General features: G+C 37.5%; 2 protein-coding genes and 1 pseudogene across 2 annotated transcripts; 2 read left to right on the top strand and 1 right to left on the bottom strand.

Annotated features, from left to right (window-relative positions):
* Nucleotides 1–265: 265 nt before the first annotated feature.
* LOC103968086 (helicase-like transcription factor CHR28) lies at nt 266–8,860 on the top strand. Its single transcript, XM_048582355.1, is given in 13 exon segments — nt 266–890; nt 1,497–1,572; nt 1,781–2,179; nt 2,338–2,631; nt 2,634–3,556; nt 4,151–4,222; nt 4,752–4,829; nt 4,925–5,819; nt 6,179–6,309; nt 6,499–6,720; nt 7,159–7,767; nt 7,882–8,091; nt 8,328–8,860. Coding segments are annotated over 13 exon segments (4,155 nt in total). The 5' UTR covers nt 266–749; the 3' UTR covers nt 8,433–8,860.
* Nucleotides 8,671–10,974, bottom strand: LOC125476361 (annotated as a pseudogene).
* An 8,902-nt stretch (nt 10,975–19,876) lies between these two features.
* LOC103967901 (serine carboxypeptidase-like 31) lies at nt 19,877–23,672 on the top strand. Its single transcript, XM_009381263.3, has 10 exons — nt 19,877–20,251; nt 20,844–20,951; nt 21,364–21,459; nt 21,674–21,766; nt 21,867–21,949; nt 22,049–22,336; nt 22,517–22,647; nt 22,799–22,894; nt 22,987–23,092; nt 23,239–23,672. Exons 1-10 carry the CDS (start codon nt 19,960–19,962, stop codon nt 23,386–23,388), a joined length of 1,443 nt encoding a protein of 480 aa, XP_009379538.1. The 5' UTR covers nt 19,877–19,959; the 3' UTR covers nt 23,389–23,672.
* The last annotated feature ends 2,958 nt before the right edge of the window (nt 23,673–26,630 follow it).

Here is a 26,630-nt window from a genome sequence, read left to right as displayed (position 1 = left end):
ATCAAATAGCTACAAACAGGCTCCTTTAAAAGTTATAATAACTTTAATCGTCAGATCAAATTTCAAGAACCCGAATTAAATGATTGGATGAATTTAATGGAAGAGATCTGGAAAAATCCCTTTCCAAAGAAATTAGGCATAAGAATCTTGCATATAGTACGCGCAACAATTTGGACGCGTGACTGATGCCGTGGCAATATAATCAAACCATCGAGAAAGCGAAGCGAATAATCCAATCAAAATCCATTTTCGTAAAATAAATCAAAATCCCCCCAAATTCCTGGTTCAAGTAGGAAAGCGAAAACCCGGCGAATAATTATACGAACCAAGAAGTTTCCGACGAAATCCCAAAAAAAAAAAAAAAGGAAGGGGAACGAGTCCTTAAACTGCGCACCCCTAAAGTCCCCAAAACCCAATCTAAACCTGCGCCACCGCATTCTTCACGATCCGCGCGAGACTTAGTCGACATAAAGCAAAATAAATAGTTAAATAAATCAAAAGTCGCGTCGCGAACTTTCTCAGACGCCTTCACATCGACAACGATCCAAACGCTGCCTTCTCTCTCTCTCTCCCCCTCTCTCTCCGCGGTCGATTTCTTGGGAATTTCCCGGCGGTTTCGTTGGGAATGCGATTGCAATTGCTCGGATCCAGGTTTTCGTTCGGAATTCCGAGTATAATTTGACTGCTTCTGGTTAGGGATTTTGCGTTGAAGTGCGGACAGGCTAGGGTAAGGGTTAGGGTTGCACAGTATGTTGAAGGCGGAGGACTGCTCGAATTGGAACGAGTTACCGGCCGCCGATGGATTTGCAGGAGAAGAATTCGACGACGACGGCGACGAGATGTGCATAGATGTCGACACGCTCTATCGCCTTCTCGATGAAGAACCCACGGTAATTTTTCGGTATTAGTACTGTATCGGAAAAGGATTGAACTTGTTTGCAATTTGTTGGGAGCTTTGAATTTTTTTTTTTGCGATTTGGCTGCGCTGTGAAAGATATGGCGGTCTGGTGTGGGTTTTGGAATTCCTGTGGAAATGGGCATTTGGTTCCGTTGGGTGCGACTTAAGATTGAGCTTGTGGTCTGTACGTGCATGTGTTTGTGCATGGTGAAGGATTTTGCATGCAATTCTAGTGGAAACACTTAATCTCAGCTGGTTATTACTGAAAAAATCATGGTGTAGTGGATAAGAACGATCAAATTTTGAAGATTTTGTCATTGTAAATTACTAGTAGAAATGGGTTTACTAAGGGGAAGCACCAGAGGGGTTTATGAGCATATTAACGTGTCGTTTTGTTGTTGTAGATAAATTCTCACATTCCTTCTTGTTCTTGTTTGTTGATACATTTAATTAACTAGACCTTGGAGCTTTTCGTTGAGCACTTTTTGTTAACGCCGAGTTTCGATAAGAATTACAGATGTCTTCCTTTTTCATGTTCAACGTTTTGCTCAATTAATTATTGTCTCTAGCCTAATGCTGAACTTTCGAATATTGACAGCAGAGTTGTCCAGAGAATTTGTCATTGGAAAATCGATTGGATGCTGAAGCTGTTTCCGATGCTCAGCTCCTAAGTGGTAAGTATTTTGTTTTGACTTTATAGCTTCTTTTTTATTTTTTATTTTAACGTTTTATTGTTTCTCCCATATATGGCATAGTTTTCTCAGCTCAGTTTTGTAGTAGGATATCGTTATCTTCTAGAATTTGTGGTATTCTGGAACATCTATATTACAAACAACTACATTTGACTACATCTGAATACTTGTTTCTCTGGTGGTGGTTTAGGATCTCAAGCAGTAAAAGAAGAACCGCCTATAGAAACCAATTTAATGGGTCCAGGCTCATGGAATCCCCCATACAGATTGGAAGCTTCTCATTCTGGGGCAGGGGGTCAAGATGGCTCTTTTGATTATGAAGGGAACCATGACGTGAATTTTGATTACAAAGAAATGCAACCATCATCACACACTGGTTCTCCCGGGCATACGTACTCTGCAAGTCTTAAAGACTGGATTTCCTTGATTCCTGCCAACGAGACTTGCTTTACAGAGAGGGTTGCAGTTTCACAGCCATGTAGCACGGCATCTAGTTTTTCTGAAGGCCATGTTAATCACATTTTGGACCACAGAGATCTGAATGTCCTGCAGGGGGAAGTTGATGTGCCAGGGAAAGCTGAATCTGAATGTAAGTTAATATTTCAACTTGTTTATAAACTGGACTAATGAATTGCGTTTTTTCTGGGCTTTTGAAGTTTTGATGTAGATCATTGCATATATGTTTTGTATTGTTTTTAAATTTTGAGGTGGAAGGACTAATTTATGTCTTGTGATGGTTGATTGCAGATGCTTCACAATGCCTTGGTATTGAGAACATGGACTTAAATTCCAGAACCTATTTCAATTTGGGGCAAAATGCCACGGAAACCTTAGGGCTATCTGAAAATAATTCCTGCACTTCTATGGAAATTTCCTCTACCCTCTGTCAAAATTCTAATGTTTTCAGCGACCCTTATACAGCTATGTGTGGCAGGAGCTTAGATAATCCATATTTCACTGATGCCTTAATGGATCATAGTCCGACTAGGTATTATTTTCCGAGTAATGAAGAAATGATGGCTAATGTGAAGGATGAATCAGGGAGTTTCCAACTGATAGTTCATGCTCAACTACCAAGATGAATTTAAATGGCCAGGAGGGGATAACTGGTAAATCTTCTTTTGAGCCTTCAATGATTGATGTTTTAAATGGGAACCAGTGGAATTTTGGATATGGTAATTGTATGTCAGCAATCAGTGGAAATTCTTCTTTCGATGCTGACTCTTTTCCTGCTGACAACAAGGCATCAGTTGAGCCTTTGTGTTCGACCTATACATACATGTCAAGCAAAAAGGAAACGAATGGTTTGAAAAGTGAAAAGATTGATGAGTTTGTTGCACCAAGTAGCGTTATGCGTCAATCTTTTCGAGGCATGGATGAAGCTGTCAGTAGACAGTCTTATAGTGCTGATGATCACTTTTTTGACAAAGACTCAAAGCAGTCTGGTTTTGGTTTATCAACTCAGAATCTTGGTAACTCAGTGGATGATGATGAAGTCATGATTGCTGCATGTAAGAGAGCTTGTCACTCTCAAGATTTTAGGAATGGAAGTTCCACATCCCCTGTTGATGGTCAATCTGTGAATTCAAATGCCTATTTTCCAGGTGCTCAGCCATTCACTTCATTTGAGAATCAGGGTTACATGAAGGACAAAGTAACTCATTCTAAGAGCATGCTTTTTTCGAAAGTCAGCCCTGAATCAATTCATAGTAACTTCTCTGACAAATCCCCTGCAGAGGATGACGTTGACGTATGTATTATTGAAGATAACAGTCATCCTGCACCCTCAAATCGCTCTTCAGTGGTTAGCAATACTAGTTACGCTGCGCCCGTGTATCAGTCTCCAGCACTTGGAAATACTGTTGTTAATTCTCAACAATTGACGCCGAGTGGTCATTACTCAGGAGTGGGAGGCATGAGATTCAAGACACGAGATGAACAATTGATTTTGAGAGCAGCATTGCAGGTTAGCTCTTAGTTTGGAATTTTATTTCCTCACAGTGGTTATCCAGAAATCCTGAAAAATTCCTTTTGCATTATTTTTGTTTTTGTTGTTTAGCTGCCATTTACCCCCTGAACGAGCATGATATTGTCATTCCCTAAATCTCATGCTTCCCACAATGCCTATCAGTTCGTCGGTCTTGTGGCCCTTTTAATTGAATCAGACATTTGCTTTGTTTTATTTTTCTGGTAAATGTAGCCTAAGCTGAATCACTCTTTTTTGCATCCAATATTTGATTTAGCAAGTGGCTATATTATTAGATGGATCACCTTTTTTGTGTCAAATTGTTGATTTATTAAGTTGCTTTTGTATAGATGGATCACTTTTTCTGTGTCAAATTGTTGACTGATCAAGTAGCTTTTATATTATAAAATGGGTCATCAGAATTTATATTTTGATGGCAAGTTTTTGTAATACTTTTCAAAATTCTATCATGTTCCCACATTGTGTCCTGTATATAGTTTTGGTTCTCTGTTTTAGTGAGAAAAATTGAAAGTACTCATGTCCATCACTGAAAGTTGAGATCTGAAACCTTGCTGAGATAAATTTTGTGTGCAGGACCTTTCACAGCCCAAGTCAGAAGCTATTCCACCGGATGGACTTTTAGCAGTTCCTCTGTTACGGCACCAGGTTTTGAATTCTACCCTCTCTTGACTTTAATTCTAGATAAGTATAGTCTGAACAACCTGTAAAAAGGCAAATGTGGGGACTACTGGGAATTTGATAAGTATCTATTTTCTGGTATAGTGATATCAACTAAAATAAATGTGGATACATGTTTATTGCCTTGTTTCTAGGTAAAGAAAAGGGTTATTCTATTGTATTTAAATAGACAAGAAAGAAAGTTTCCAGTTTCACATGTTCTTTTAAATAGTTTGTGGAGGTTTATGATATGGTTCTTGTTACAGAATCAAAATCTTCTAGCTTAAATTAGAAGTTGGATTATTTCAGCTGCCAGTTAAGTGTTTTGGCATGCCATTTTAATGTTTAGGATTTTTTTAAAAGTCATTCGCATCTTGTTATTTGAAATAGTTATTAGTTTGGTTTTTTTCCTTTCCTTCTAAGGAGTCTACTGCACTGTGCCTAGTCTGGTTCTATGTGTGTCTGTGGTGAATGCACTGAAAAGGGTCCATCTAAGTTTAATTCATGTCTTGGGCAGAGAATTGCATTGTCATGGATGGTTCAGAAAGAGACAGCAAGTTTGCACTGTTCTGGAGGAATTCTTGCCGATGATCAGGTCTATATGATTCAGTATTGATTAGCTATCACCACTTCCATCTTTCAAGTACTTGTGTCTAATATTCTTGTGTATATTTGATTTTCATTTTTCAGGGATTGGGAAAGACAATATCGACAATTGCACTTATACTTAAGGAAAGGCCTTCATCTGGAGCTTGTCAAGATGTAAAAGTGCACAAGCTGGAAACTCTGGATTTGGACAATGATGATGATATGCCTTTTGAGATTGGTGGAAAGAAGCAACATGCTGATGCCCATGAAGTTAGTTCAAATGGAACTCCAAACGAGAGCATAAAACCTTTGATACAAGCAAAGGGAAGGCCAGCTGCTGGAACACTTGTTGTTTGTCCCACGAGTGTCCTCCGGCAATGGGCTGAGGAGCTGCAGAACAAAGTAACTGAAAAAGCTAATCTCTCGGTGCTAGTTTACCATGGATGTAACCGGACAAGGGATCCTTTGGAGCTGGCTAAGCATGATGTTGTTCTCACAACATATTCAATTGTCAGCATGGAGGTTCCTAAGCAGCCTCTTGTTGATGATGATGATGAGGAGAAAGGAAAGCGAGATGAGTACGATGGTCCACATTACAGTAAGAAAAGAAAATACCCCCAAAATTCTGCAAATAAAGGCTCAAAAGGTAAAAAAGGATTAGAGAGTGCTGTGCTCGATTCTGTTGCTCGCCCTCTTGCTAAGGTTGCATGGTTTAGGGTTGTCCTGGATGAGGCTCAGAGTATTAAGAATCACAGAACTCAAGTAGCTAGGGCCTGTTGGGGTCTTCGCGCGAAACGTAGGTGGTGCTTATCAGGGACTCCTATCCAGAATGCAATTGATGACCTTTATAGCTACTTCAGATTTCTAAAATATGACCCTTATGCTGTATACAAGTCATTTTGCTCTACAATTAAGGTCCCAATCAATAGGAATCCAACAAAAGGGTACAGAAAACTTCAAGCTGTTCTGAAGACAATTATGTTACGCCGCACTAAAGGTGGGACCAAATATATTATATCCGTTCATTGGTTGTTTCTCCTTGAATAAAAATAATCTTAGGTTGATAATAGTACTTTGCTAGTTTTTTTGGTGCCTTTGGAAAATTCATTGGGTATGTGTTGATTTTAGCCATGACTGAACTATCTCTTACAAGTCATTCTTATTTTCTGGTATATATTACGATTTATTAATCTTAAGTTATGTGGTCGGAAGTGAATTCACAAGGCATTTCCTTTCAGAACTTGCTTTTAAATTGAAACCAAGTTTCATTATTTTCTTTCCACTGAAATTCTTATAGTCGACTTCCATTTTAATCAGTACTGATTGTCTCCATGTAATGGTAATTTCTTGCTGTAGGCACACTTCTTGACGGAGAACCTATTATTACTTTACCACCTAAATCTATAGAATTGAAAAGGGTGGAGTTTTCGAAGGAAGAACGGGATTTCTACTCGAGGCTAGAAGCTGATTCACGTGCTCAGTTTGAAGTATGGTTTAGTGCAAAGCTAATTTTGGTGTTGATATCAGTTTTGCTTTCTTATTTTTCTGACATGCCCTTTTTTCCTCTTGAAAGGAGGCTTTTGGCTTCTTTTTCTTTTCTATTCTTGTTCAGAGCATGAGGTATCCATGTTTAATTCCTTTTGGTCATTTTCTAAAATATGTATTCTTCACGTCAGGAATATGCAGCAGCTGGAACTGTTAAACAAAATTATGTTAACATTTTGTTGATGCTTTTGCGTCTTCGACAAGCTTGTGATCACCCTCTTCTTGTTAGACGGTATGATTCAAATTCTTTATGGAGATCTTCAGTTGAGAAGGCAAAGAAACTTCCTCGTGATAAACAACAATCCCTTCTGAATTGTTTAGAAGCTTCGTTGGCAATATGCAGCATCTGCAATGTAAGTGTATACTTTGAACATTTGTTTTTATTTTTATTTTTTTTTTTTCATATTCGTATTTTAAAATGGTTGGATGGCGTTTTCTGATTTATCAAATTAATATGCGTAGTTGGTATAGCCTCACTGTGTTATTGTGATATACTTTCTTGTGGAGCATACTTTTCTTTTTTAAAGGATCTTCCATGCGGAGCATTTTAAATCTGATACTACTCTTGTATCTTTATAAATGCCATTGAGGTGAAAATTTTGTATAATTATACCTGATGTTTCTTTTACAAAATCTTTATTGTATTTTTTGTGGTGAGTACAGTTAGGAATCTTTTTAATAGAATAAGCTAGGAATGGTAAAAAAAGTCAATATTTGAATAAATTATACAAAACATTAGACCATTCCTTAGGGGAACTGTCCGGCTGACACCCCAGTTTTTATTTTCTTAGGATCCGCCTGAAGATGCTGTTGTTTCCGAATGTGGTCATGTCTTCTGTAGCCAATGCCTTAATGAACATCTTACTGGCGATGACAACCAGTGCCCAAACACAAATTGCAAAGTTCGACTCCATGCTTCTTCAGTGTTTTCAAAAGCCACTTTGAACAGTTCTCTTTCTGACCAGACTAATCCAGAAAGTATTGGTTCTGAAGTTTTTGATGCTGTAGAGACTTTCTATGAGGATCGCTCGTACAACTCTTCCAAGATTAAGGCTGCCCTTGAGGTTCTCTGTGCAATGTGTAAACCACAGGGTTGTATTTCTGGAAATAGTAATTGCATAGAAGACACAGTTGATAGAAATGCCAACTCTTCTGATATTTGTGTGGTTGAACCACCTGAGGACGTTCCTAAGAGACAGAACTTAGATTTGGTGACTAATCCTCAAAATTTGAAGAAGGTAGTTAGAGAAAAAGCAATAGTCTTTTCACAGTGGACGAGGATGCTGGACTTGCTTGAAGATTGTCTTAAAACATCTTCCATTGAGTACAGAAGACTCGATGGAACAATGTCAGTAACAGCTAGGGATAAAGCTGTCAAGGATTTTAACACCCTTCCAGAGGTTTGCGGAAATAATAGGAAATCTTGCATCTTTGATATAATCTTCAAAATAATCTTTTAGTTGGTATTTTCATTTGGCAGCGATGGTTCTGAAGTTTGACCCTGTTTCGTGTAGGTGACAGTCATGATAATGTCTTTGAAAGCAGCTAGTCTTGGTCTAAACATGGTTGCAGCTTGTCATGTTCTTCTTTTGGACCTCTGGTGGAATCCTACCACAGAAGATCAAGCAATTGATAGAGCTCATCGGATTGGGCAGACTCGTCCTGTTACAGTTTTGCGTTTGACCGTTAGAGATACTGTCGAAGATCGTATTTTAGCCCTTCAGGTACTGTCCTTGATTTCTTCTGTAATTTTTCTTCTTGTTTGTAGTGTAATTTTCTTGATCACAACAAAATAGGATTGAATATGATTAAAAAAATACATTGCTTCAGTTCAAGTTTGCACTTCAAAATACTGTAGGGCCATTTTTTGACATATTTCGTTATTAGACTGATAATTTAATTTGTGTACTCTCCTGTACTGCTATTCTGATGCTATGATACACGTGGTTGATTTCCACAGCAAAAGAAGAGAGAGATGGTTGCGTCTGCGTTTGGAGAGGATAAAACGGGTGGTGGACAGACTCGCCTGACGGTAGAGGATCTTAAGTACCTGTTTATGATGTGATTAGAGAGAAGTTCATAGGTCGAGGAGATTTTGGTTTTGCTAACACAAAAAGGTATGTCGATAGGTTTGTTTTGTTTTTTGGCATTGGCAGCAGCAGGATTGATACTCGAAGACTATCTGACAATAGATCTTAAAAGTAGCAGCGTATGGGGCTATCAACTAGAAGATTATGTTAATAGTCTGTATAGAATCACATGATCAATTCTTTTCCCCACAAATTTCATCTAACGATTTCTATTCTTTACCCGTCCTCGTCGTTGCCCATCATATTGTATAGGATGTGGAATAGTAGGTAGTCTAAAGCAATTAAAGCTGGGAAGATTCGTTTCTCGCCGATTTGTAAAGCGTAGAGGGTATTTCCCTTGGTTCATCTTCTGTTAGTTTCTCTGCTTCGTTATGATTTATACAAAAGTTAGGTTTCGTGATCACTCTGTATAATACTGATTTCGTGGTGATACTCTTAGAACTGTGGAGACCCGTGTTGTTGATCTTTTTATTTTTATTTTTTATGACTTGTTGCTGCTTTGCTGCCCTGTTGATTCGTGACAATTCGAGATGAGATGACCGTGACCAGGTTTCGGTCTTTTTTCGTTTTTTGATACAATGTGACAAGAACTCGCCGTTTGAGCGAGCCGAATCTGCGACCTGGAGACCTCGTTTACAAGTCGGTGTGAAATGTAGGTTCTAGAGATACGTAAGTTCGAAAGGGCGGGGAATCGAGTGGATCGAACTCTGAACGTGTAACAATTAGGCATTAATGCAAGAATTTCACGTCATTCATCTCCTTCGCCGCCGCCGCCGCCGCAGCCGCACCGGTGATTCAACCAACCCAAAATATCTCCCCTCACAACGTCCGCATTCTCATCAGTCTCCCCAAAGTGTAAGGCATGCATTATCCCCTCATAAATCTTCAACGTCTTATCCTCGCTCTTCGCCGCCGCATACAACGCCCTGCTCACCTCCGGGTCCGTCCCCACGCCCCACATCCGCGCTGCCGTGCAACACAATAAACGGAAGGCTGACGTCCCACACTCTCGCTCACGTACTGCGTCACTCTCAGCAGTTCCACCACCGCCACCAGCCTCGGCTTTCCCCGGTACCTCGTCGGATTCACATTCGCCACGATCTTCTTCTCCGCCACCTTCACTGACTTCCGCATCAGGTCGGCGGTGGGGACTATCGCCAATTTCGGCAGGTATCCGCCACGAACGTCAGTATCTGCGGAATGGCCACCTGGGTTTTACTTTATCAGAGATTTTGCACATGGGGGGCAAACCGCCCCGCCGCCCATGGACTCGCCGTGTAAAAAACGGCGGAGTCCATGAAATTGGGGGTCCTGCTGTTTGACCAAATTGAAGAACGATAGGCAGTCGTTGACCACGAGGCCAACGTCGGGGACGAAGGCGCGGAGGCCGTCGGAGCCGCCGTGACCCTCGAGGTCGAGACTCGAGAGCGAAGCAGGCGAAGCCGTTTTGGGCGAGGAAGATCGGGGTGGCTTGGAAGGTCGAGCTGATGTCGTTGCCGTAGCCGTGGACCATGAAGATGATGCCACGTGGACGACGGAGGGGGATCCATTGGCGGGTGAGGAGCTTGAGGCCTCTGGGGGAGGTGTAGAAGGATTTGGAGGATTTGATGCCCTGGAGATTGTAGCAGTCTTGCTCTGTGTGGTGCCCCAGTAGTGGGGGAGTCGGGTTGGGGTGGTGGTGGTGAGGATTCCTTGCACCTCCATTGTTGGAAGTGCTTTTGCTCCTCTGCTTTGCTTCAAGAGAAGCCGACGACTGGGTGATGAGACAGAAGGATATGACTTTTCCATTTTTTTTAGGTTGGCTTGATGTTGATTTGCTCGAGTTGTGTTCGAATGGGTTCAGCAGGTTTGTGACTCAAGGATGTTTATTTTTTTTTCATTTTTAATTTACTTTGCTTTTTTTCGAAAATTGCACGAGTAATCTCGACTCTTTTTTGTATATTTTTGTATATTTTGATAATAGGGTAATTATATTATCTTCAACTTTTAGTTTAATTTTGATAATGTGTCACTATCATAGATTTACACATCCAATTTTCATAGACGCTAAATTTTTAGTTTAATTTGTAGTCTTCTTTTAGTTTTCGTGGAGAATTCCAAGTTGTGTAAATCTAGAAATCAGTAACTACAGACTACGAAACGTTTGTCCCCGACACCCAAGACACACCCTTTTGGAAGACCAAGGTTTTTGTGTCATCTCACACCGATAAATTTTTAATTGTGATGGATACACAAGTGGTACATTACGTGTTTTAATAGAAATGGTGGAAAATTTTATTTTTTAAGTTATGAACTTTTTAACACACATATCCCACCATTTGTATATTGACACGTAGTGTATCACCTCCTGTGTAGAGATCATACTGAAAAATCTCTCCACACCTACACCCGAGACATGCTCCTTGCATTAATACCAAATTAATACCAATCGTTACAGCTAGGAACTAATAACTTAGTTTTTCATGGGTCGGCTTCTCCGGCATATATATGATACTGTAACCGAATGATATTTATCTTAATGAATAATTCATGTTGGTTGAATTCGTGTAAGAGTAACAGGGAGCTCGAAAGATTATATTGAACAATGTAAAGTAATCATTATCGTGAAAACAAAAATTAGAAAAGACAAGTAGTGGAGTCAAACTGGAACAGGCAAAAGGGAAGAAGAAAGACAAAAGGCAGCACAGTTCATAGTTATTGGAGGCAGTATATGATAATAGTGGTTCCACTAAGGGCACTGAGGAAGCTTTTAAAATGCGAAAAAGTTAAGATATTACCGATGATATAACGTGGAACAAGTCTCCTGCAGATTCCACATTTTCGGTTATTGATTTTTACCTAATATTTCTGGGTTATCCAAGTGATTTGACTAATGGTCGGAATGTTAGGCGGCTTAATCAGATTTGTTTTGCCTCTAAAAAGTGGAACCATGGTCTTCCAAGAGAACTTTGACACTTCTCCTGTAGTCTAGTAAAATTATTAAAACGGTAGTGATTTTCGCGCTCTTAGTTTCTTGTTTTTATGCATTGATTTTCCTTTAGTTTATTCAATTTTAAGGCTAGAAAAAAAAGGGCTGCATAGGAGAAAAAGAAATGCGAAAATCACTTCCCTCTTGTGGAAAAGCTACAATCTAAAGGATTCACAAGAGGAGTGTGCCAAAATCAGCGTTACCTTTCTGTCTAGGGAAGATTTTCTTCTTACACTGATGCAGATGTGAAGTATAACTGCATGAATACAAGTAAGATGAAAGTAACATAGTGCTTTGTATATAATTATTGGAAGAAGGACAACACAGCAAGCATACAGCACGGCAAGCTGTATGTACAGACAGCACGGCAAGCTGTATGTACAGACAGCACAGCAAGCTGTATGTACAGATAGCACAGCAAGCATACAGCATGGCAAGCATGGGTAAAGGAAAGACAGCAAGGGTGTGCACTCTGGAAAGGAATGTGCATGTGATTGCTGACTCATGGACAGCAGGGAAAGGAATGTGCAATGTGCATGTGTGTTGTTGCATCCGATTACAAGGGTGTAAAGCTTTCAGCTTTCTTTGTACATGGACAGCAGGGAAAGGAATGTGCATGTGCATGTGTGCTGTTGCATCCGATTACAAGTGTGTAGGGTGTAAAGCTTTCAGCTTTTTTTTTTTGTATTGTGTATAAGTATGCCTTCCCATAAGGCTTTCTATGATATGAAATGTATTACAATTCAAATCAGAAAATTCAATATGGTATCAGAGCAGGAAAAATAACCTGCTTCTGCATCTCTTCCAGCTGATCGTATTCCATCTCCGACATGGCGGAAGAGAATTCTTATTCGTTTGGAGATTCCCAGATACCTTCCTCCTCAACCGTGTCTGAGGTGGATGTCAATCCAAATCAAAGATTAAGCTCGGTCTTGTTAAATGAGTTTAATTACTTACCTTGATCGAGAGCAGTGAGTCTTGCCCTAGGTGGAAGGTCCAATCTAGGGTTCATAAATGGAAGCATCGAAGTTCCTGATGTTTCTTCACCAACTTATGAAATCTGGCTTTGCAAGGATCAGCTAGTTATGTCATGGCTCCTAAATTCCATGGAACGTAAACTAGCTGAAATATTCAGTTATTCTGAATCATCATTCAAACTATGGGAGACAGTCAAGGAGATGTATGGCAGCCAGAACAATGCTGCACGTGTGTTTCAATTGAAGAAGAACATTTCCAACATACAACAAGAAGGAAAGCCCTTTGTTCAACTTCTAGGCAGCATGAAGAGCATGTGGAATGAGCTGGAAATGTATCGGCCTCACACAACTGAGGCGTCTTTACTACTGAAAAGGGCAGAAGAAGACAAGATATTCCAACTCTTGTCAAGTCTCGATTCAGGATACGAAGACCTACGAAGCCACATACTCATGAACCCCGAACTACCTTCCTTCACCAGCGTATGTGCAACAATCCAACGTGAAGAAGTACGAAGGAAAGTCATGAACACTGGCACAAAGACCAGTGTAACTGAAGCAAGGGCTTATCTAGCCAACGAAAGAAAATACAAAGTGAAGAATCCACACTTAAAGTGCCAACACTGCAACTATACTAGTCACGTTAAGGAGACATGCTAGATTTTACATCCAGAATTAAAGCCAGAGTTCATGAAGGATAACAAGGGCTCACAAAGACTGAACCGTGCTGTCCTTATTCCAATAGACAGCACGGCAAGCATACAACACGACAAGCTGTATGTACAGACAGCACATCAAGCATACAGCACGGCAAGCATGGGTAAAGGAAAGACAGCAAGGGTGTGCACTCTGGAAAGGAATGTGCATGTGATTGCTGACTCATGGACAGCAGGGAAAGGAATGTGCATGTGCATGTGTGCTGTTGCATCCGATTACAAGGGTGTAAAGCTTTCAGCTTTCTTTGTACATGGACAGCAGGGAAAGGAATGTGCATGTGCATGTGTGTTGTTGCATCCGATTACAAGTGTGTAGGGTGTAAAGCTTTCAGCTTTTTTTTTTGTATTGTGTATAAGTATGCCTTCCCATAAGGCTTTCTATGATATGAAATGTATTACAATTCAAATCAGAAAATTCAATAATAATCTATCAATTCACAGGACAGCTGCATTTTTTGTTCATCTAATTATCAGTTAACGTTTCAGTAAATTGGATGCAACTTGATTGCAGGGCAACATGATCATCATCTCTTATAAAATCTTGCAGTAGATAACTCTCACACCAACCAACTGGAAAAAGTAATGGAAGATCTTGTTCTTTTTATGTAACTCTATAGGTTCGAGTACGTGTTCGAGTACGTATCATAATTCATAATCTGGTCCAATGAAGGACTTCATGCACAGTTATATTACCCTCTAAAAAGAACGCTAAAAGTCTCCCAATGTAAGCTAGCTTTTTGTGGTGTGGAACGAAGTATAGGAGCAACACTAATTGGATGAGTGGATTAAGCCTGCGATTTTCTTCTGGTTCAACCATATATATGTTATACTTTATGATTAAGATATAAAATTTTCAGTATTACATGATTACGACTTCTAATGTACCCCCCTTTCCTCCCTTCAAAATGTATGTTAGCTGCTTCTGGATGAAAATGATGCGGGTAGTCCCCTTAAAAGATTTTAATTGCTTGGTGACATCGTTTTTTTGGTAAGAAAGAGTCGCAATGTGTTAACACGTAAACCAAATGGCGTTGCTTTTTCTTCTTCCAACCAATGAGATTAATTAGATGGTTCCTCTCCAAAAGCAGGTAATTAACATGAGGCAATAAATAGAAGATTATAAATGTCCTCCTGCTAGTAGCAGATTATTGGCCCAAGCACTTGTTATTTTGTTTATTATTTAGTGTTTGATGCATCAGACATATGCGCATATGAAAAATCTTGTTTAATTGTCAGGAAATTTACGTCAAAAAGAGAAGGGAGAAATTATAAGCAAGAGTACATATTGCTAGATCTTAAAACCAATAGTCCCTGTAGATTCACCAAGTCCACGGCACTAATAGCCTAGGCCGGTGTGCATTATCCAAGTCTTCCGAGTAGAAACAAATCTAGTGTTCCTATTCGCATTATCTAGTTACTAGTTTATAATGAAAGTGTCTGGCTGGTTCACCATGGAGGGATCTAGAAAACTCGAGACTATATATATGTTTATCTTACGTTGACAACAACGACAGTAATGGGAATTGTGTTGTCTTCTCAATTCTATATAATATAAAAGTATATGTCGTGCAGGTTTTTCTAGTGCAAAACATCCTCTATATCACTTGCAGACCATAGTGGGTTAAATTTGACCCGGAATTTTTTAATTTGTAAGGTTGATTTCAAACCTGTAGCTGGTTATCGCTAATCAGTGCGCTTTATCTCAACTTTGATCAGATTACCGATGCATATCACTTGCTACGTACCTAACAGGGTTATGGAAAGACAAAAAAAATACACAGCAAGCTTGAACCTTTCAGCATGTGGTGACTCGGTGCTGATCACGAATGGTCAAATGAAATCTACACGTAAAGTATGTGGAGTTTCTGATTTTGGGAAAAGGTGTTTCTTCATTGTGCATATGGTTGGTAGCAAAACTGATGATGAAGTCTGAGCACTGAATGCATATATACAGCGAATGCGGGCATAAATATTACGTGTTCTGATTACTTGAGTATCAAGTTGACTGGTGATTAGTTTAATCCTAATGAGCATGCATAACACAGATTTGCACTTTCCTCTATTTGCATTGATTAAACTTCAGCTCAGTGGCAATGAAAAACACAAAAAGTGAGATGAGGAAAATAGTTTCCTAAAGAAATAGGTGGAGATCTATTGGCCAGTACACATTAAGCTGGGATTAGATGCATGTGGCAAATCCTTTGCCAGAGATGTATTTTCTGGTGCCGAAAGAGATGACGCACCGCTGGGACTGAGAATAATATTGCTTTTAAATAGATTTGTGTTTACACTTTTCACTACTAATCTTCTGTCATAATATCGGATTTGTAGTAAAGATAAACTTCCTGAAACATCTCGAGTCCTACTGAGTGAACATGAAAATTAGCCACTAAGGTTTGTTCTAAAGTATAGATGTTTTACACAAGGATTTAACAAATTAAAGATAAAATTAGATTGCAAATTGAATATTTAAGAGATGATTTCCATCTCAATTTTCAACTAATAAAGTTGGAATCAAGTCATTGTTCAACCCCACTTGCTTAATTGGTTGTTTCTTTCATTCCTTTTCGCCACTTTGCCTTCCCCAGATTCACGAGTCATTACGCACAAGGTTCGCCACAAAGCTCCGTCTTTCTACTTTGTGATGATGAGATTCTTGAGATCAGTTGTTTGCCCTTTTCTATTTTATTTCAGAGAACACCACCAATTTGGAATATATACCACAATGGCTTTTCCACTTTGTGATATAATCATTGACTGGCAAGAACATGATCCATGATCTATCAGATATATATCATATATGCACCAAGAGATCACCACCAGCGCTGTCGACCTGGTTTATCCTTATTCAATCATGAACATGAACATGTGGCGATTATCGGTATTAGACTCTGTAACAGTCGCTTCGGCGTCACAACGATGTACCTTTAGTTAAGGATAATGATTCCCTAGATTTGGTTAGTACTTACCATGGGACTCTAGTGCTACTCCCATCCTGTTTTAATAACTAGTTTTCCACGTAATGCTAGCTAAGCCTAATACCACTGGTTTTTCATAGTACTGCTGATCAGGGCCGGCGTTGAGAATTTGGGGGCCTAGGCGAGCCTTCAAAGTGGGGCCTTAAAATTCTTTAACTTCCGGTTCCTTGTATATTGATTTGTACAAAAAAAAATTTGCTAAATACATAAAAAGTTCTATTTTCAAATCAAATATCATTAAAAATTAATATCAAAAGAAGATAAATATACAAACATTATTTAAACATTACATGATTCACGTTTTTGGACACAAATGTACTAAATGTTTGCAGTCAAGAGTTTAAGATTGAGAGTGAAGAACAATAAAACTTGTTAATTAAGAGAGTAAATAACAATAAAACTTGATTGACGAGTATAATAAATTCAACGCCAATTGTTTCTCTTGTGTTTTTTTTCTTCTAAAATCAACATCACATTATCGAATTGAATATTAAAATAATCCATTGAATAAAAAGTTATTGAAAAGAAAAATATAAATTCAAAGTTTTGATTACCTTAAAGTATAATCTTTAAGACCATATGATAGTTGGTTTAAACATTCAATAGAAATGGAGAGAATGAGAAGTTTGTTTGAACATTCGATAGAAATTGAGAAAATGAGAAGTTGAAAGAAAAAAGATTGCAAAGAGACTTGAGTTTTATAACTTTATATGCATTTGGACAGATGGATTGACAATAAATTTGAAAAACAAGAAAAATCAAGTGACTGAAAAGCAACTTCATGTTTCAAACTCAACACCCCAAAGAAAAATGAAGCCAACATTTCCACTGCACTAACAAATGAAATATGATATTTCTTACTTTTTTTTGTATTTATATGTTAATTACAGGATAGAAATATTTTTTGGAGGCCCTTCCGAAGTGGGGGCCCTAGGCAGGCGTCTACTTGGGCCACCCTCATAGCCGGCCCTGCTGCTGATTGATCTCCCTCTATATCTGCTCTAATCCTATAGATTGATAATTTTATATTAGAAATATACCATTAACTGCAATACCTAATTGACTCTTCGCGGATAAGAAAATGCTAAAAATGTATTGACCTTTAATTTACTGGGTAGTTCTTTCCTTGTGTTCTTGGACTCGTCGTGCTAGTTGCTGTGGAAGAGCTGAATCCTTCCACAATGTAAAGTTATTTGCCAAACAAATTTCAATTATTACATGATATATGCAAATCCAAGATGACTAGTCAAAAGTTAATTACTTGTCAAGTCATCCAATAAAAAACCGATAAAGATTTATTGTTGAGATTCATGAGAATATAAATTAATAACATGCCTTGTATATTTATTATTTTTACCTTCCTTAGTTATTCATTGTATTGGTTATTAGTTTTGAGTTGAATGTCTGAATTTATCTATTAATTAGGTGACCACACAACATCACTGAAGTAAATTCGTCACATCTACGTTTGAAATCGTCGTATTAGGCTTCGGAATTAAATATGTGTATTGTTTTGAACTCATTCACTTACACTATGTTTGGATGAAGAAAATAAACTTGGAATTTTGATAAAAGTCAGAATTTATAAATTGACATGCACCTAATTTCTTTGTTTGGATTCATAAACATAGAAATTTAGAATTTCCGCGTGGAAAAAAACTTGGAGATTGGGACCTCCAATTCCAAGTTCAAATTCCATGTAAATAGGTGTCATTTCTCAATTTCTATGATTGAGAGTTTAAAAATAACAAATTCCATATTCAATTCCATTGTTCTTTTAGGTTAGCCAAACAAGAAAATTTACAAATTCTAGAAAATAAAATCTCGTCATTTCAATTTCCGTCATTTTTAAATTCCTTAGTAATCTTAAATTTCTTCATATTTGGACTGGACTAGCTTTAGGGACTGAGTTGGATTGACTTAGAATAGACTAAGCTAGACTGACTTAGGGCTGGTTTGGTATTGCTGTGCTTTGAAAAAAAAAAACTATTTTTGCTGTGTTGTGAGAATAAACGGCTAGTGAAATAAAGCAGAGTATTTGGTAAACTTTTTTGTAAAAGTGCTTTTGAAAAAAAAAACAGTATTATAGTGTTTGATAAACTTTTGAGTAAAACATATATGAAAAAAACTAATTTTTCAAAGCTGGGTTTTGCAGCTTTGTGTTTTTGGCTTTTTTTCACCCAAAATTGTGAAAAAAAGCTAAAACTCAATGTTTACCAACCATAAAAAAGCTTCCAGTAGCAAATTAGAGCTTAGTGAAATGTTTGTCGCAATATTGGACTAAGAAGTAGGATAATATAAATAAGTGGAAAATTGATTTTTTTTTTTTTTTAACTAAAGAAATCTAATGCCAAAATAATGTTGAATACCACGCCATCAAAAATTGTATCAGTTGATAAAATTTACCCAAATTTGTTGTCATTTTCTAATTCACCTTAAAAAATAAAAAACAATTCCCAACCACATTCCTCATCTCACCGACTGCCTGCCATGGCTATTGCCTTTTCCAAGTGCCCAGCTCATGGATCATTCTAGTTTCAGAAGAATTAATCACAACCCCTCCAAATCTCAAAACCCTCTAAAGCGCTCTCTCTCTCCCTCTCTCTCTCTCTCTCTCTCGCTCGCTCTCTCTCTCTCAACAAAACAATGGTGGAAATCAGTATCCCAATTGAACGTGCAAAGTGGGCTGATATGAATTTGATTAGTACTCAGTTCAATTACTCGATCCAAAACATTGAGCAAAAAGCATCCAACCACCAAACTGAAGATCGAATAAACACAATCATATCCTGACCCAAATCAGCAGAGAAAACACGGACTGGAAATTGAGAGAGGATAGGGAAGAAAACCCCCTGGCCGGCGTCGGCCTGGGCGAGCTTGAAGGTAAATCGAATGCGGCCAGAGCAGGATCTTCCTCGGGGGGTTTCACCACAGTCGGAGCTCTCTGCAGCTGCAATTTGGTTTTTGTTTTGCAGCTGCCGTGGCTGATGATCGAGTTGGCCATCTCTGCAAATTGATGAGCCGAAGATGACGAGGACGTGATATGAGTTGTCAGTCGGAGATAAAGGACGCGAGAAAGAGGACGAGGACGCGAGAGACGTGGTCTTAGCAGTCCCATGGTTTGCGGGAGGACTAGCTAAGACCGTTTAGCGAAGTCGGTAGTCGGCGTAGCTAAGCCCATTACAACTAGTCCCTTCCAATAACAAACATGGAACTTCACTAGTTTTTAATCTAATTCAGTCCAAGTGAGACTTATTACTGGTTTGATACTGAGGTACTTTTATAAAAAATTGGTATCAAAAAATGTTGAGCTCAAAAAAATGTTTGGTAAACACTTAAAAACAACTTATTTTCACAATTTTGAGTGAAAAAAAGCTAAAAAACGTAAAGCAGCAAAAATGAGCTTATTCTCACAGCACAACAAAAATAATTTTTTTTTTCTTTTCAAAACACAACAATACCAAACCAACTTTTAGCGATGTCAAACAAACGCATCCTTTAGATTGTTCATCAGTCATCACTAACCCACACACGAGAATGGACGTACCACTTATCACACTTTCTCCTGCATGAATACCCTAGTACCATGAGCTTACCTAATTAACCCACGTCAGATGCCAACGCCAAATTCGTCAACGAAATAAAAATAATTACATTGCCACGTAAGACTAGTCTTCCAAATCTACTTTCTTTTTCTTTTTTCCTTTTTTTTTCCTTTCAATTTTGTTATCATCCTCGAATGGTTTATTATAAATAGAAACATCTGGATTTGCTTATGTTTCATCTTTGTTTTATGGTAGCTGTCTCTGACTCTCTTGCTAAGCTATAGTTTGTGTTTTGTACTTCCATATATACAACAGTACAATATGAATATTGTATCAAAAGCGACGGCTTTCTTTGTTTTGGCTCTCGTTGCACTGCTGTTTGTGGAGCCTGTTTCGGGTAGAACGAAAAGGGCTAGTACTGAGAAACTGAACAACAACTCATTGGGGACTCAGGACCTTGTGACCAACTTACCCGGCCAGCCTGCTGCAGACTTCAAGCACTACGCTGGCTATGTGACCGTGAACGAAACAAATGGGAGGGCTCTTTTTTACTGGTTTTATGAGGCTGCCTCCAACCCAGACGGAAAGCCTCTTGTGTTGTGGCTTAATGGAGGTGAGCACTGTCAAAACTGTCTATTATATATGATCAGTGCCTTAATCATGGTGATATCTGACTGAAACCACTTAATTAATTTGATTACGCCTGAGGAAAATTTTTATAAATGATCAACTTGTTTCAGGATTTTAAACCTAATCATCTTATATCAGGGGAAATTATTAATCGATCAACTTGCAATTATGTTTTTAGTGTTATAGATAGATTCCATGCTACATATATATATATATATATCCATCTTTTGACTAAGTATATATGCAATTATCTATATTCCAAATACATAATCTTGCATGTGTGGAGGAGGAAGCAAAGTACAGGTTCCTTGATATCTTCATGTTTCCTAATCTTTAGACAGTTCCTCATGCTATATATATATATTAAACATTCTAATTTTGTGTTAATAAAAAATTACATAAAATTTGTATTAGATTATCGGGTGGTTAACTCTCCTATTGTACTTGCTTTAGTGGAGGTCATCCCTTTGTCCTTTCCAACTCATCCAAAGAGTTTTCAATGATTCACAATCCGCATCTACAACTTTTTGCTTCATATGTTATATGCTGAGGTGACAAGATTCTTTATGTTTCAGGTCCTGGGTGCTCTTCTGTGGGATATGGAGCAACCCAAGAGATTGGTCCATTCATAGTGGACACTGATGGAAGTGGAATTAAATCTAATAACTACTCATGGAATAAAGGTATTCGGTACTTTCAAATTAATTTCATTATCAAACAATACGTTACAAGAAACAAAAAGAAGATTATATATCAAGGCATGGTTGCGCCTAAAACTCCGTCCTGCTATGCAATTAGTTGTTCATCTTTCTTTTTCAGTCTCTCTTATCATGTGACTGGAAACAGTTAGGGGGAAAAATCATTGGTTGCTTCCAAGGTTCTGCCTTACTTTATGGAGAATTTTACCATCCAACTGGTTTTATATCTTCTCGTTTTATCTCTCGCATTAAGTGACCTAGTCATATGATGGGAGAAATAGAAAGAAGGGGATATATCAATGATTGTACCTAAGATTCTATAATATGTTTTACGCTTAAACATCTCATTTGCTTTTCTATAACTGTGCCCCCTAAAATTTGCATGCGTATGACGCAGAGGCCAATATGTTATTCTTGGAATCTCCAGTTGGGGTTGGCTTTTCATATTCTAATACAACTAGTGACTATGATAATCTCGGCGATGAGTTTACAGGTCAGTTAATTACTTCAGAAATTGTTTGCTATGTATTTCCCTAGCCAACGGTATTACTATACTTGCAATAATAAACAAGTATTACGGTTTATATTTAATTTCCAAACGTACGAATTTATATATTTTGACCTAATATGAGTCTAATGACTATTAGAAGATTTTAATCTGGTTTTCTGATTTGTTTTTATTTTGTTCCTTGGATTATTTAATTCAGCGAATGACGCGTATAACTTCTTGCATAAGTGGTATCTCAAGTTCCCAACATACAGAACAAGGACCTTCTACATTTCTGGGGAGAGTTATGCAGGTATGTCACTCTCAGTTCCTCACCCTTTTGATCATGTGCTGCAACTGAACTTCCTTTGTATACCCTCATTCTTCTCTCTGTTTTTTTTTTTGGTTAACAGGAAAGTATGTTCCAGAGCTCGCCGAGCTCATATATGACAAGAACAATGATCCTTCCCTTCATATTGATCTCAAGGGTATCCTGGTATGGTCATTTGGGAAACAATAAAAAGGATCCAGCTCCGTTTAGATATCAAATTAAAAAAAAATTAAGTTATTTAAATTTCTTGTGTTTGATGTACAGTTGGGTAATCCTGAAACATCTGATGCTGATGACTGGAGAGGTCTGGTAGATTATGCTTGGAGTCATGCTGTGATATCAGACGAAACTCACAAGATAATACGCGAAAGCTGTGATTTCGACAGAAATGATACTTGGAGTAACAAGGATTGTACTCTTGCTGTGGATGAAGTGCTAAAACAGTACAAGGAGATAGATATTTACAGCCTTTACACCTCGGTCTGCATTGGTGATACGGCAAGCTCAACTGATGGTTCGATGCAGGTCATGATGAAACGCACATCTACGATGGTGAGTAAACATTTATTAAATTTATTTTATAAATCAGGACAGCGATATACAGATAAATTATGTCCTTAATTATACAGCGATACACATATCAACTTGTTTCACTAGAACATGCATACGAATTTTTGGTTCAACATATGTTTTAGGCACATTTAGTTAAAGTTCATGATTTGTTCTTATCAGATGCCAAGGATTATGGGTGGCTACGATCCATGTCTCGATGGATATTCAAAAACCTTTTATAACAGACCAGATGTGCAAAAGGCCCTCCATGTTAGTGATGGTGTCCGGCTCAAGAACTGGACCATCTGCAAGTGATTACCGTTGCCTCCCTCTCATTGTTTTCTGAAAGTAGCAGTTATAATTCATTTTAGCATGTTTTCCAAGGTTATTTATCTCTAAGGTGTGTATATTCAAGAAATACCAACTTGCTGAGAACATGTTCTTCAACTATTTTGGTTGCAGCGAAAAAATATTTGAGGACTGGGCATATTCGAAGCCTTCCGTTCTTCCTATATACAAGAAACTCATTGCAGCAGGACTTAGAATATGGGTGTACAGGTAGATGTTCCCTGCCTTAACATCTTTCATTAGATAACATATGATGAAAACTATAAAACCTGGCTCATGTTTTTCTTTTTCGGATGGCTCAGCGGAGACACAGATGGAAGAGTTCCAGTGCTTTCCACAAGATACAGCTTAAGTGCTCTAGGATTGCCTATTACTAAGGCATGGAGGCCTTGGTACCACGAGAAGCAGGTAATTAGTTAATTAATTAGATAGCCTTAATAATTGAAGTTGGCATAAATAATTAAAATTTAAAACTATGACGATATTTTAACTTTTTTCTTTCGCTATTAATTAAACTTTACCAAATTAAACTGGGATTGTGACATATATTGCAGGTTAGTGGATGGTTTCAAGAATATGAAGGTCTTACATTTGCAACATTTAGAGGAGCTGGGCATGCAGTTCCCTGCTTCAAACCAAGCAACTCACTGGCTTTATTCACGTCTTTTCTCCTCGGCGATCCTCTCCCAACTGCTCGAGTATAACTATAGTAAAGTCAGTAATGCTGATAATTAACCAAGAAAATCCTATATGGATCTGTGTAGGGCTCAAAAAGATTTTTGCTCTTAGTACTATACCAACTATATATTGCTTGGCTACATGTAGTTGAAGACCATAGCCGAAATAGAGAATAAAAAAAATGTTAGTTAACACATCAAGAGGGGTAAACCCTTCAAATATTTCTTATGTAAAAGAAGGCACTACGTCTCAAGAAATTACGAGTATTGAATACAAAACCTCGAATGCAAAATACACCCTTTAAATATCATTCTCATGCCTTGGTACCTAATTTTCCGTAGTACCTGTTGGTGAGTTTGAAAGAACTTATCTTGCAATTACTAGTTTTGTTTGATTGGGCTCAATGGAAATTATGCTACCGTCATGGAATTGTAAGTTTAAATATAGCGGAAACAAAAGAACTCAACATATCCAATTAACCACTAACCTTGTGAAGTCATGTAGAAAATAAAGGTTCTTCAATGGGGCTCGATCTTTCCTGTTTGCCCTTTTTTTTTTTTTGCGAGAGTAGGAACTCTTTATTTACAATGTAAATAGTGGTCTTTGATAAGGATACTTCCTGTCATGTAATCCTTATCAAAGTTATCAATTTTGATAACCCTTGTCACTAATATCCAAATCATCCATATTAGAATGGTTGACACCAATTGCACTGTGACTTCTTTAGGTTATATTTTAGTCTTTATACATTCCTTAATAACCAACAAGTATTGTCATACATAAACTCTTATGATCTCAATCCCTCATGCACGTGCTAAACAAGTATGCAACTCTCATTAAGCTTACAGGAATGGCTCAAGGGTAATTTCATTTTGCATAGTTTCTTTTGATACATGCAATATGGGAGGCAGAGGGAGTTAAACGCAAGACTTCAAGTTCAAGAATAATTAAATGCTCTTAATCACTTGAACTACAAGTCTTTTATGGTTTTTGTACAATTTTAAGCTACACAGTCGGTGCACAAATGAAAGAGCGACCATGGGCCGAGGCATCGATTTATAACATTGATTGTGACTAAGGGAAACGAAAATATCTCCTGGTGAAAGATAATATCGCCTTTTCAATGTTTGAGATGATTGTGATACGCCTATACAGGGTTTTGGTGAAGTTCAACGTACATATAGAAGGATTAATTCCAACAAGAAAAGCTTTATCCACAGACGACTTTCGTGCCCGGTTTTGATATCTATTCCAAAAAAAGGAGGACTAATTATTTGGATCTTTCTTTATAAATATAATTTGTCATCTTTCTTAACTAAGGAAAATGATTACTTACAAAGCTTGTTTAATTAGATAGTAACGGAGATATGATGTCTTCTTATAGCGAAAGTTATTCCATGGATCATGTACAAAATACAAATATCTCATCCTTACAAAATTCTACATAAAAAAAATCGTACTTTTTGTACAATGAATTTGAAGAAATTCAACCCTACATAAGTTGAGAGACACTTCTCACCAAAACAAAAATAAAATAAAATAAAATAAAAAATAAAAAATAAAATAAAAAACCCCACCGTATGTGATCCTATTCAGCTCCATATATTTCACCACCCTTTATCTGTTATGCCCTACAAGAATCTGACGAACTTGAGACCCTATATTGTTCGTTTATTGGACGTACAATCAGGATTTAGGGTGAATAGGCGAATGACACGTACGCTTTGAATTGAAATCAATCACGAAAACGCGATAATTAGGTGGGAGTGCTTTTGAGATAAGCCAATGCCAGGGCGATACATAATGTGCTACAATTCTAGAAAAAATTAGCTAGGATGAAACATTCTATCGTGTAATCAAATGCCAATGTTTGCCATATTGACATTTCAAACCCAAAATCTCATCTTGAAATCAACAGCTGATAGCGACAAAGAATAATCATGCGTCATTTCGTGGAAAATATTGGCCTCGCTAAAGAGATTTTTTAATGTAATCGTTACACGAGATGGTACAATACGTATCTCTATATAAATGGTAGGTTATGTGTGTTAAAAGGTTAATAACTTAAAAATTAAAATTTTCCACCACTTGCATAAAAACACTAACATGTGATGTATCATTCGTGTTCCCGTCACAACTAAAATTTTCTGACCTCACTGATTCTCTCCTAATTTTCCATATCTTAATATATTATTTAATTAGGCTTTGTTTCCTATATAAAAGTTAGATTTGAACCACTTGGCTATCAATAATCACACTGAGTCTTTTTTTGTTTTTTGTTTTTTTCCCATATTATGATTTGTGTCCATATAATATGTTCAGAAATGCTAAGGGACTCTCCACGGTCTCTTAGCAACCTTATATTTTTTGTACAATATTTTATAATGTTGATACGATAATTAATGTTATACTATGAGGTGTCAGAGAATTCATAAAAAATTTCACTTTTGAAATAGTCTGTTTAGCATTTCTCTAATATGTCTTATGAAGTCTCCAAAATTTTTGTGCCAATACTAATTAATTAATTAATTAATTAATCCTATTGATAGATTGGAGAGACTTTTCAGTCTTTCCGCAACACGAAGCATAATTCTTTGTTATTATACAATTAGAAGAAAGTGTATTGTTTTCAAGTGTCTCTTTAATTATATAATGACACGTGGTGTTCCGTCTCGTGTTTCGGACACACTGAAAAATTTATCGATAAATTGTTGTTTTTTTTAAGCATAAACGATTGCATTAAACTTTAGAATCAAATACAACTCGATCGTGGAAGAAAACATCATGAATAGCGTCGAGTCGCACCCCATTACATAATTAAAACTCTTATTGATAAAGTGTTTAAGTTTTATAAAAGTATAACAGCATACAATGATGTGAGTTTACATCAATATTCCAAAAATATATGAAATGATATCCCTTTTGTTTTGGTGAAAAGTATAAAATCATATCTTTTAGTTATAGATGAATTATTCCTTCATGTTAAAAGAGATTTTGGAGACCACTAAAGAAATTAAAAGAAGGCTGTGGTAGCCGATAGCTAACCCTAGCTAGTCAAAAGAAAGAGTATTGAAGACTATAATACTAAAGAAACAAAGAAGCCTCGTGTGTAGTTTGCTGCATGCTAGCTAAGGCGATCTCTAATGCACCGACAAAAGTTAAGAGTCAAAAGTTGGTATCATATTCAACTTTGGTGCTATATGTAAAATCATAGTGATTTGGCTATAACTCTAGAGTTAAAGGTGAAACCCCACCTTTAAAAGATACG

The sequence above is a fragment of a genome, unplaced genomic scaffold (assembly GCF_019419815.1).
Source record: "Pyrus x bretschneideri cultivar Hongxiangsu unplaced genomic scaffold, Pyrus_bretschneideri_v1 Contig19, whole genome shotgun sequence".
NCBI lineage: Eukaryota > Viridiplantae > Streptophyta > Magnoliopsida > Rosales > Rosaceae > Pyrus > Pyrus x bretschneideri.
This window is presented reverse-complemented; position numbering and strand designations above follow the sequence as displayed.

What these genes read in the sequence shown, in the direction of transcription:
- LOC103967901 (XM_009381263.3), top strand. Translation starts at nt 19,960, where the DNA reads ATGAATATTGTATCAAAAGCGACGGCTTTCTTTGTTTTGGCTCTCGTT. An exon ending in TAACTACTCATGGAATAAAG is followed by an intron (nt 20,952 to 21,363) that starts GTATTCGGTACT and finishes CGTATGACGCAG; the next exon opens with AGGCCAATATGTTATTCTTG. An exon ending in CTTAGAATATGGGTGTACAG is followed by an intron (nt 22,895 to 22,986) that starts GTAGATGTTCCC and finishes CGGATGGCTCAG; the next exon opens with CGGAGACACAGATGGAAGAG.